Source organism: Aulonocara stuartgranti, assembly GCF_965226115.1.
Source record: "Aulonocara stuartgranti genome assembly, chromosome: 23".
Classification (NCBI taxonomy): Eukaryota; Metazoa; Chordata; class Actinopteri; order Cichliformes; family Cichlidae; genus Aulonocara; species Aulonocara stuartgranti.
Window position 1 is genome coordinate 21,917,618 of NC_138958.1, and position 12,442 is coordinate 21,930,059.

The 12,442-nt window shown below is 38.9% G+C and overlaps 1 protein-coding gene across 2 annotated transcripts in view; it reads right to left on the reverse strand.

Moving 5' to 3' along the window:
- The window catches only part of LOC309701437 (uncharacterized protein), a 266,740-nt gene that overhangs the window by 14,674 nt on the left and 239,624 nt on the right, over positions 1–12,442 (reverse strand). For both annotated transcript variants that reach the window (XM_082525624.1, XM_082525625.1), the window contains exons 17-19: positions 4,602–5,030; positions 2,905–3,354; positions 906–1,334 (exon numbers count right to left, since the gene is read on the reverse strand). In XM_082525624.1, the coding sequence (XP_082381750.1) occupies positions 906–1,334; positions 2,905–3,354; positions 4,602–5,030 (1,308 nt within the window). The remainder of the gene's footprint in view (positions 1–905; positions 1,335–2,904; positions 3,355–4,601; positions 5,031–12,442) is intronic.

Sequence of the window (12,442 nt, forward strand, 5' to 3'; positions counted from 1 at the left end):
ATGTGTGTGAATGTAGTTAGACAGCACTCAGTTTACAGTCAGAGATTGTGAGATTGGCTGAATGTGACATGTTGTATAGAACGCTCTGAGTACTCCGGGAGAGTAGAAAAGCGCTATTTAAGAATGAGTCCATTTACCAAGATATAACTAGTTCACACATAGTAACTGCTCTTTTCTTTCTTATGAACTTGAATCTGACACGATATTCCAAAATCCATCAGCAATAGTGATTTACAGTGTTTCTGAACATCCAAGAATTATTTGTATCTTTCATGATGATGTTTCAACATGACTGTGTTGTTGTTACTGAGCTGCAATTTGATCATTAATCACATTATTTCAAATATTTTCATACAGCGAGAAGATTATTGCGTTTCAGACTCTTTCAGTCAAATAGCCAAATAATAACATGTGTGTTCTCCACACTCTTCTGTGATTCATTTGTTCAGTCACACAGTGACTTTCATTAACTTAGATTAGCTGCTAACAACTCACTGAAACACAACTGATTTTAAACATTCAAAGTATATTACTGATTACAACGATAAAATTAAATAAAACAATGTTTTGAAAATACAAGATTACTTTTTTATGTATGGTTGAAGAACATGTCATAAGGATTCAGCTGTTTTGAACTGATCACACATACATCTATAATATCAGGTTCAAGGCAACAAATTACTGACAATAATTAAATAAGCACAGTGCTGTGCAGAAAACAATGTTTCCCTCTGATATTAGGTACAGTAGAAATATAACTGAAATATGGACTCCAAGTGGATGAAATCAGAATGTGTAAACAGAAATATTGGTGACAAAAATATAATATTGAAATATTAAATTGTATCATTACAGTAAATTGTTGGAAATTAAAACATTTTTTTCCACTGAGTGAGTTCATTTACCTGAGCTGTGAGATATAAGGCAGACACAGCAGGAAACTCCTCACTTCACTCTCTTCATACGAGCAGCCTGTCAGCTTCACTTGTTTCTTCTCTGGTTGGAGTTTCAGCACTTCCAGGAGGATGGAGGTCTTTCTCTCTGAGAGGTTTATGAACCAGACTGCAGGAGCTGACTGGAAAACTGACTGTAATGATGGAAGGACACTCAAGCCTGTTTTAGTCTCATAGTCCTTCACATTGGTGTACAGATTTAGCAGGAAATCACACTGATAGTCATCATCCATGTATCTCTCATTAAACGGGAATGTTTGATATCTGCACACTGATGATAACAGCTCCAGTATCTTCTCTCCTGTCTGCTGTTCTCTCTCTGCTGCTGCACAGAACAGATTCCCCAAAAAAGTGATTTCCCCTGACTCCAGAGGCACAACACTGGAATAATGAAAAAGAAACATTTAGTGATGATTTGATCTGAGCTCCATAAACACAACCACACACTACTGATGGACTCCATCTTGTCCATGTGTGTCCTGTATATAATGAAAGTCCATTTTAAAGCCATCTTCCATCAGAACAGCTGAACATTGTTGTTAGACTGTTACTGACTCACAACACAAGCACTAATCCTGTGTGTGAAATCACTGCGTGCTGAACTGTAACTGTCATTTTATTTACTGTCTGACTTTAGAGAGTAAAACACTAAATATCAACAACATAGAAACACAGAGTGAAACAACAACATCTACACTTCATATCTTGTACAACAGCAGCTTCACCTGCTGCTCAGATCACACACCTGGAAATCATAATTATTCTACACATGTTCATGTGTTATTAGAGTAAACTGAAACGGATGCTAGTTCATCTGTATAGTAACAATTTGTTTAATTTCTTTACTTGACGCTGGTGAGCTATTCTACAAAGCAATGCCAGTTTTGTCCTTCAGTTTGTCAGTACTTATAAGAAGTATTAATATTTGCTAGCAAACAGGACCCATACAAACATGATACAATGATTATAGTAACATGATTTGATACATTGCACTGTGACACACCAATTTAATTTCAAATTTGTGATCAAATAAACTGTGAAATATATTTTTATAACATAGAAATATGTCACTGAAAAAATTTAAAGATATAAATAGTTCACATATAGTAACAGCTGTTTTCTTTTTTATGAACTTAAATCTGACATGCTATTCAAAAACCCAACAGCAGTGTTGATTTACAGTTTTTCAAAACTAGTATTTAGTATTAATTTGATCTTTCATGATGATGTTTCAACATGACTGTGTTGTTGTTACTAAGCTACAGTTTTTCTAGTAATCACATGATGTCATCATTTTCATACAGCGAGAAGATTATCACATGTTTCAGGCTCTTTCAGACAAATAGTTCAAATAATAACATCTGTGTTCTCCACACTCTTCTGTGATTCATTTGTTCAGTCACACAGTGACTTTCATTAACTTGGATCAGCTGCTAACGACTCACTGAAACACAACTGATTTGAAACTTTGAAAATATATTAATCAATGTGAGCATCTGGAAACTAACAAATTACTTTTTTATATGAGCGTGATGAATTGATAACAAGGCTTAATTTTTATGAAGTGATCACACATGTTTAAAATATCAGCCTTCAGGGGAACACAGAACTAAAAATAATAAAACAAACACAGTAGTGTACAGAGAACAATGTTTCCCTCTGAAATTAAACAGAGTACAAATATAACTGAAAAATTACCCGATGTGTGACAAAAAAATCACAATATCTAAAAAACAAACAAACTCAAAGACAAGAATATTACATTAAATTAAATTTTAAATCATACAATAACTGTAAACTTTCTGGAATTAAATTTTTTTTATACTGTTTGAGTTGATTTACCGCAGCAGCGAAACAATGAAAATGATGAAAAAAACTGTTGTAACTTTCTTTGTTTAAGATGTTATCTGTTGTGATGCAGTGTGAATTGTATGAAGTAGAATTCATTTACCTGAGCTGTGAGATATAAGGCAGACACTGAAGGAACATTTTTGCTTCACTCTCTTCATGTGAGCAGCCTGTCAGCGCCACTTCGTTCTTCTCTGGTTGGAGTTTCAGCACTTCCAGGAGGATGGAGGTCTTTCTCTCTGAGAGGTTTATGGACCAGACTGCAGGAGCTGACTGGAAAACTGACTGTAATGATGGAAGGACACTCAAGCCTGTTTTAGTCTCATAGTCCTTCACACGGGAGTACAGATCCAACAGGAAATCAATCTGAACTTCTTCGGCTTCAATATCATCCATGTATCTCTCATTAAACGGGAATGTTTCATATGTGCACACTGATGATAACAGCTCCAGTATCTTCTCTCCTGTCTGCTGTTCTCTCTCTGCTGCTGCACAGAACAGATTCACAAAGAACCTGATTTTTTCATGACGATCTGACCTCCAATGACCAACACTGGAATAATGAAAAAGAAACATTTAGTGATGATTTGATCTGAGCTGCATAAACACAACCACACACTACTGATGGACTCCATCTTGTCCATGTGTGTCCTGTATATAATGAAAGTCCATTTTCAAGCCGTCTTTCATCAGAGCAGCTGAACATTGTTGTTAGACTGTTACTGACTCACAACACAAACACTAATCCTGTGTGTGAAATCATTGCGTACTGAACTGTAACTGTCATTTTATTTACTGTCTGACTTTAGAGAGTAAAACACAAAATATCAACAACATAGAAACACAGAGTGGAACAACAACATCTACACTTCATATCTTGTACAACAGCAGCTTCACCTGCTGCTCAGATCACACACAAGTGGAAAATGCATATTTAAAAATATTTATTGTGTAATTAATCGTGTTTGCTTTATTTTTGTTGTAAGTGCTGCTGGAAGATGAAGAAATAAAAAATTTAAGTTAATATATTTTTAAAAACTATATTTGTCACGGCTGGGCAGCAGTCGTGTGGTGTATAGAAAAAAAGGATCCAAAATGCAGGTACTGGCTGGGGTGCGAGTGAGTGTTTATTTACAGAGGTGATAAGGTGACAAAAACAGGAAGAGCAGAGCGGGGAGTAAACAAACATAAACTGGGAAAACTAAAGAACTAAACTAAACCAAACCAAACACTCACGGGAGGAGGAGCAAAATGCACAAAGAAAGATGGCAGAGAGACGCAGAATGAATACCAGGTAACATAGAATAATGCAGACTGACATGAAGTTAAACAGACAATGCAACAGAGAGCACAGGAAAACACAGGGCTAAAATACACGGGGAGTAATCAGAGAATGGGCCAGAGGAGGGAGACACAGCTGGGAGAAATTAGGCTAACGAAACAGGGGAGAGGTAAAACTGAACACACTGACATGAGACATGAACTTTCAGAATAAAACAGGAAACTAACAGACACAGAGAACCAGACAGGACACTGAACTTGACAGGCAGACTCAAGAGCAGACACAATAACACCATGGACAGACAGAGGGAACACAGGCAGGCATGAAACAAAGACACTAACACATAGCAAACCTAAACAAAAGACAAAACAGAATAAACGAGAACAAAGAATAATATAAAGAAACACAAAACACCGAGTCCTCAGACCCAGGACCATGACAATATTGTGTTTGGTTTATGATGTGCTTTGTTTAAAGAAAAAAAAACATTTTAATCATGTAAAGTACAATTCATTTACCTGAGCTGTGAGATGTAAGGCAGACACTGCAGGAAACTCCTCACTTCACTCTCTTCATGTGAGCAGCCTGTCAGCTCCACTTGTTTCTTCTCTGGTTGGAGTTTCAGCACTTCCAGGAGGATGGAGGTCTTTCTCTCTGAGAGGTTTATGGACCAGACTGCAGGAGCTGAAAATACTGACTGTAATGATGGAAGGACACTCAAGCCTGTTTTATTCTCATAGTCCTTCACATGAGAGTACAGATCCAGCAGGAAATGAATCTGATACTCCATCTCTTCGTAGTCATCATCTGTGTGATTAAAAGGGAATATTCCATATCTGCACACTGATGATAACAGCTCCAGTATCTTCTCTCCTGGCTGCTGTTCTCTCTCTGCTTTTCCCAGCATTAAATTGGTTTCAGTGGAGCGTAAAAATGAAGAGGAGAAACTAAAACAAGAATTGAACATTTTGTCATAACATCAGAAACATAGATGACTATTATCATTTACAACCACTCTGTTCTTATATCATGCAAGGAATTATGTTTGATCTTTGAAATGTAGACACAGTAAAAAGCGGTAGAGAAAAAAAGGACCACAAAACCATCACATTACTGGTTCTAGTGATAACTAGAGATGTGCTGATTTTAATTTTTAATGGACAGTCTTAGATTTCTAATTGTTTAAGTCTGACCCCCAGAAGTTGATTCTGTTCATCTGGACGTAGTGTTTTCAGTGGAAGAATTGTTTCCTCACTCATCCAAGTGACTTCTTCAGTCTCAGCTGACTGCAGGGACTGCATGACCATTCATCAACAACCACTGATCAATGGCTATGAGGGAATGGTTGCAATCACAGCATTGTAAGATGGTGAAAGATGTACCCTTAGGCCCCCTCCTCGATTCAGAGATGGTCTTTACCTTTTCACATGTGTACATCCTCATCATTGAAAGAGTGTCCACCGGCCTGTAGGTGTAAATAGACTGCAAGTCCTGACCTGACGAGGTAGCTCTTCTGTGTTGTACCATCCGCTTTGCCAAAGGTTGTTTGGTTTTCCCGATGTATAAATCCTGGCAATCCTGGCACTTAACAGCGTACACTATATTACTTTGAATCGAGGAGGGGGCCCAAGGGTACATGTTTCACAATCTTTCAGTGGTGTTATTGCAGCCATTCCCCTGCTCTCTGTGAATGGTACTCATGGCCATTGATCAGTGGGCTTTGATCAGTGGTTTGTTATCAATGGTCATGAGAATTTGCATATTAGGCACCTGGATAGTGTAGTGGTAAGGCTACAGAAAGTTTATTCATGCAGGCCCATATGACAGAGAATGTGCATCTTCTTCTTGTTTTCATATTTTAATTTATATTTAATTGTGTTGTGGTTTGCAGTGTTTTGTGTTGTTTCACTTTAAATTTGTTTAAAAGGAAAAAGCTGAAAATTTAAATAGTTAAAAGTTTAAAATGTGAATAGTTGGGTTTTGTATTATATGATTTATTTATTACATTTTATGTGGAGTGAATAAATAAAATTATATTTACGGTGGCCCCTAGAGACAAAGCACGTACAAACTCCTAAACACGTACAAACTCCAAAACACGTACAAACTCCAAAACACGTACAAACCCCGAAGCACATACAAACTCCAAAACACGTACAAAGCACAACAGAAGTGCTCCAGGATGCTAGGCGCAGTGTTGAGCTTTTGTTACCTAGTGGCTACACAAGCCAGGAAGTACCAACGACCGGATTTGGTGTGTGGTAATAACAGGTAAATGAACTTTTTTTTTTTTAAATTATTTGAATATATATGAGTGCTTGTGTATAAATACACAAACAATACATATATGCTTTCAATTGTGTAATTTAAGTGATCTAGGTAGCTCTGTTTTGGAAATTCAGTTAACGCTAGAAATGTGTTTTGGAGTTTGTACGTGTTTTGTCTCTAGGGGCCACCGTATATGTTTATTAGGGGTGCAACGATACACAAAATTCACGGTTCGGTTCGGTTCGATACTTTGGTGTCACGGTTCGATATTTTTTCGATACAAAAAAAATGTTCATGCCTTTTTAATTTGTCATTTATTAAAATTATAAATATATATTTTAACTCAAAAGTACAGTTTTTAAATTTAACCCTAACCCTTGTGCGTGTTTTTTATTTTGACAGCGAATACGCACCTGTGGACCACTTATGTGCAGCCCTGGTTATTTAGCTCGTCATATTGCAGCCACAGAAATTCTTTTGTCCATGAAACCATAAAGCTGCACTTTCTTTTTGCCTTACAGTCTGATTTGTCATAACTTCTCCGTTTTGTGGTAAGCTTTTCTTTGGCTGTCACTTCTTCACCCTGACCTGTCTTATTTGGCTCAGCAGAACTAAAATATATATCTGTCTGTGAAGGTTCTCAGTCATCCAGGTCATCGTAGTCAAATATATATCCTGCTGCTTTTACACATGCACTCACATAAGCTCAGCGATTCTCTGCGCGATCAACCTCTCACATGTTTAAGCTTGCTGCGGGAGATTTCACTTGTCATGTTTGCATAGTAAGCTAACAATTAATAAGACGATGTCAGAGGAATTGGTGCACAAATTATCATCACTCACAGATCAGTGCTGTCGCTCTCTATACACAGTTCGCACGATTGCAAAGTGAAAGCAAAAAAACAAGCGCAAATTCAAACGCGATTTCAATATGTCACATATTGACAGTGGCTCACCGATGCCAATGACATAATTACCCAGCTACATTTCTGAAAGAATGCAAAAGCATTGATATATATTTTTCCTTCCTGCAATAGCCCGACGGGCAGGGCAGAGATAGATTTTGGTAGCCCGACTGAAAAAATCGGGCAAGATATTGCGAGCCCTGTATCTGATTGAGGAATCACTCATCTTTGGAAAAGAGAGTTTATTACAGAGAAATGTCTCTTTCCAAAATAAAAGCTATACTATCCGCTTCTTCTGGGCTATATTCTCAGCAGCATATTAAACATATCAGGTCTCCATAAGGAGAATCCTGTGCTAACAGCTGTCTAAATGACTCGGCTAAAGTTTGTAGCATGCGTGCTTGTTGTTTTTGTCTGCTTCCACTTGTCTTTGCACTAGGATGATGTCGGCGTAAATGTGCAGTCATATTCGTTGTGTTCCCACTAGTGCTTTCAGGTTAATCTCGTTGAAATGACCTTAACGCCACAACACGGCAAATCTCCGTTAACGAGCTACCGCCGATCGCCCCGTGCGTGGGGCTGAACGGCCAACACTTTAACGAGCTAAGTGCGCTAACACACTAGCTCCCACTAGGGCTGGGCCATATTATACCTTTCACGGTAATACCGGTATAATGTTAGGCAACGATAGGAAAATGAAATATCGCGATAGAATATGAGTAAAACGCGCATGCGCAGTGCGTTTGTTTTCATACGCACATGGCCGATAGTTGAGTGAAACAGATGAACCAGAATTGGTTTGTAAAAATGGTGCAACTTCAGTGATGTGGAAATGGTTTGGTGTTTGTCCGTCAGATACACGACAAAGCACATTTTTTTTGCAGAACATGCAAGCGGCCGTCGTTATTGTCGTATTTGTCGGACTAAGATGCTTTTAAATCTGGGAGTAATCTGGGTCCTAAACTCCGTCTTTTTCAGGTCAAACGAACACTGCAGCATCACTGAGAGTTAAAAACTGTCTAAATTCTTCCATCTTTAATAAAACGATCAGCATTGCTGCTTTACCAGGTGTAATATGAAGTTTAACTTCCAGGCATCCATGAAAACAAAATTTATTACATTTAACGGAGTTAGAAGTTAGCGGGAAGCTAGCGGAAGTTAGCTCGCTAGTTTCGCTAGTTACCTAAGCATGATATTGCATGTTCTGACTGAGAGATTTCTGAAAAAAATCAAACGTACAGCTCTGCTATCACTTCCAACATAAACGAAGACAGGAAACTAAACAGCAGTGACATTTGTAGGGTTACTGAAGTTTGGCTAGCTGGTATATAATGATGTGCTACGTGATCGCTAGCGACACAGCTATGTTAGCATAACATAAACAGTGAAGCTGGAGGACGAACACTAACACTTTTCCACTTATAAAAGTTAACGTGAAGGTTCCTCATGGTTAGAGACAAATGCAATCGCATGGCAGGATGCTGTAAACGGACCAAACTTCAGTCAGGAGAACAACTGAGATAATCCATCCACAATACAAGGTTAGTCATTAATACACTGCAACAACATGGGAATAGAGCAGCTGCCAGAGAATTCAACATTAATGAATCAATGGTACAGAAGTGGAGGAAGCAAGAAGAATGAGTTTAATAAAGTTTGATTTATCTGACTGCTTTGTTTCGCTTAATGTGCCTTATAATCCCGTGCACCTTATGGTCCGAAAAATACGTACTGCACACTGCAGTTTAATGTTGCAAAGCACCTCTTTTTAACTTCAGTGGATATTATACATGGTTATGCTCAGGATATGTCAGCCCATTTCTACTGGAAATGCCTTTTGGTTAAACTTTCAGCAAGGAATTTGCATTTGCACTGTTAAAGTTTTATAAAGCTTTAATGTACATAAAAACCAGCTTCTTGTTTAAGTGAAAATAAATGGAAGGTTGTCTTTTTGCGCTAGTAATGTTGTGGAGTTTTATTTTGTCTCTCAGCAATTATATCGTCAGTTATATCGTTATCGCAAATTTTCAAATATATATCGTGATAAATATTTTTGGCCATATCGCCCTGCTCTAGTTCCCACCCATGTAATTGAGCATTGCGTGGCACATCCGACATACTGTTTTACTTTAGTCCATGATGCGCTTACCTTCAGGGTCATACGTCACATGAAAACCAAAATAGTTCCAAACGCCAGATCTGAATGAGGGTGGGGGAGGTTCAATTTGCCATGTTGCAAGGAGAGCTTAACTTCAGTCTCACTAGCTTGCCCTGCGCTCAGTGAATCTGTGTTCGACTACTCCACCTAGGCTGCACTGTCGAGCGCAGATCCACTGAACGCTCAACACAGACAGCATCGTCAGAAGGAAAGTTGATAAAATAAATTTGAAATTTTGTATTGGTTGATGCATATGCATACCAAACCGAAAGCTCTGTATCGAACGGTTCAATATCGATACGAGTATCGTTGCACCCCTACTTTCTATGCTCGCTTCGAGGCTGCAGCTAAGGACTCCAACGATGCTAGTGCTAGCGGCGCTAACGGCTGCAGACAGGAAGATACTGCCAACACCAGAAACATGCTCGTCATCTCCGAGCATGACGTGAGGAGAGCCTTCAAGAGAGTGAGACAAAGGAGTTGATAGTGGACTTCAGCACTAAGCAGGAGAGGAACTACCAGACCCCCGTCATCAACGAGTGCCCAGTGGAGAGAGTGGACAGCTTCAAATACCTCGGAGTTCACATCACGCAGGACCTGTCATGGTCCTGTCAGATCAACACCGTGGTGAAAAAGGCCCGTCAGCGTCTCTACCACTCAGAACATCGTACAGATTAAAAGGGAGAAAGAATTGCAAGATAAATCTTCAAAGAGACAATTCTCTTACAAGCTGTAGCTTGAGAGACTTCCAACTGCCCTCCAAGGTGCTCAGGAACTTTTACTCGTGCACCATAGAGAGCATCCTAACGGGAAACATCTCAACCTGGTTCGGGAACAGCACCATGCAGGACAGACGAGCTCTACAGAGGGTTGTGCGATCAGCTGAGTGCACCATCCGCTCTGAGTTCCGTGACCTGCACTCAATCTACAGCAGGCGGTGCTGGACCAAGGCCAGGAAGATCGTGAAGGACCTCAGCCATCCCAACAATGGACTGTTCTCTCTGTTGAGGTCAGGGAAGCGATTCCGCTCCCTGAAGTCCAACACAGAGAGACTGAGGAGCAGCTTCTTCCCGCAGGCGATACGGTCTCTCAATCACAATCACACCACCACACAGTACTGACCCACACATATAGTTCTTACACACACACTGGACATTCTGGACATTGTTTTCACTTCATCACTTAAATCACTTTAAGCATATTTGCACTGCATAAGACATAATGTGGATTGCACATCACTGGACATTATATTTCTTCATTTCCATTTAATACTTGTACAGCTGCTGTTATTGTATATATATATTTATATTTCTTCATACATTCTTATATATTTCTATACTGTGTATTTGTGTATTTTGTTGTACAGTTATTTTATTTTCAACTTTAACTTATATATTTTATCTTATTCTTTCCCAGTTAAATTTACCCTTCATTCTAATTTGTGTTGTACAGTTATTTCATTTTTAACTTTTTATTTTATTTTATTCCTTCCTAGTTAAATTTACCCTTTTTAATTTTCATATTTATTTCCTATCTTATTCATAGCCTTTTCTTTTTTTCTTTAGGTCACGAGCAGTTGCGTAAGCATTTCACTGCATATCGTACTGTGTATGACTGTGTATGTGACAAATAAAATTTGAATTTGAAATTTGAAACCCAAGCCCTTGACTGGCACGACTACGTCTGCAGATCGGACACAAGCATTTAACTACGTGTTCACTATATCTTGTACTGTGTATATGACAAATAACATTTCTATTAATGATCAAGGAACTGACCTCCCAGCCAATTGTTCCTTCAGTGCAACTAGTTTCAGTAATGTACTGTTTATAAGACAGGGGAAAACTGCAGTCAGCTGAAACTGAAGAAGTCACTTTGATGAGTGACAAAACACTTCACCCACTGAAAACGCTACGTCGAGATGAACAGAAACAACTTTTCTTTACTTATCTGGATGACTGAGCATGCATCAAGATGTTTAAGTTTGACTTGCCAATTTGATGTTTTGCTGATTCTGATTTATTTTCTTTTTAAGAACAGTCACTGAGAGCAAGTACAAACACATTTCTACTTTTCATTGACGAAGAATTTTGGTTTCATAATAAAATTAATTATTGAACTTTACAATGTTCCCCAAATGCACTGAGTTACAGGATCTTCTCTCATCCTCATGAGAAATTGCTCTGCTGCTGGAAACAAGTCCAAATAATAATTCACCGAAAATGAGTTGCTGTAGGATTACTCTCAGCTTTCCTGGACATATTTTACCTGAACAAACAAAAGTAGGTGTTACATAAAAAGTAACACCTACTCACTAAAGTGTTTCAGTATTTTGGGTTGAGTTACATTATCAGTTTTCTGAAGCCTCTGTCCTCATCTATGGAGAACGATCATCGATTACCGATGATAATTCTATAATTTTGCTTTTAGTTGCTTTGGTCTGTTCAGTGCTCAAACCAAGGAAAGATAGAAGGGCCACTGGCTTGTAGCCAGCTCTGGCTAGCTTTAGTTTCAGCATATTAGTTCAGAGGTGTTCAACTCCAGGCCTTGAGAGCCAGTATCCTGCAGGTTTTAGATCTCACCCTGGGTCAACACACCTGCAAATGATTAGTTCATTACCAGGCCTCTGGAGAACTTCAAGACATGTTGAGGAAGTAATTTAACCATTTGAATCAGCTGTGATGGATCAAGGACACATCTAAAACCTGCAGGACACTGGCTCTCGAGGCCTGGAGTTGGCCATCCCTGTATTAGTTTTTAGTTTCTTTAAACCAGGGGTGTTGAACTCCAGGCCTCGAGGGCCGGTGTCCTGCAGGTTTTAGATCTCACCCTAGGTCAACCCACCTGAATCAAATGATTAGTTCATTACCAGGCCTCTGGAGAATTTCAAAACATGTTGAGGAGGTCATTTAGCGATTTAAATCAGCTGTGTTGGATCAAGGACACCGGCCCTCGAGGCCTGGAGTTCGACACCTGTGCTTTAAACTGAGCATGTTCAGCCGGGTGAAGGTATTTTAAGTCTTTCATA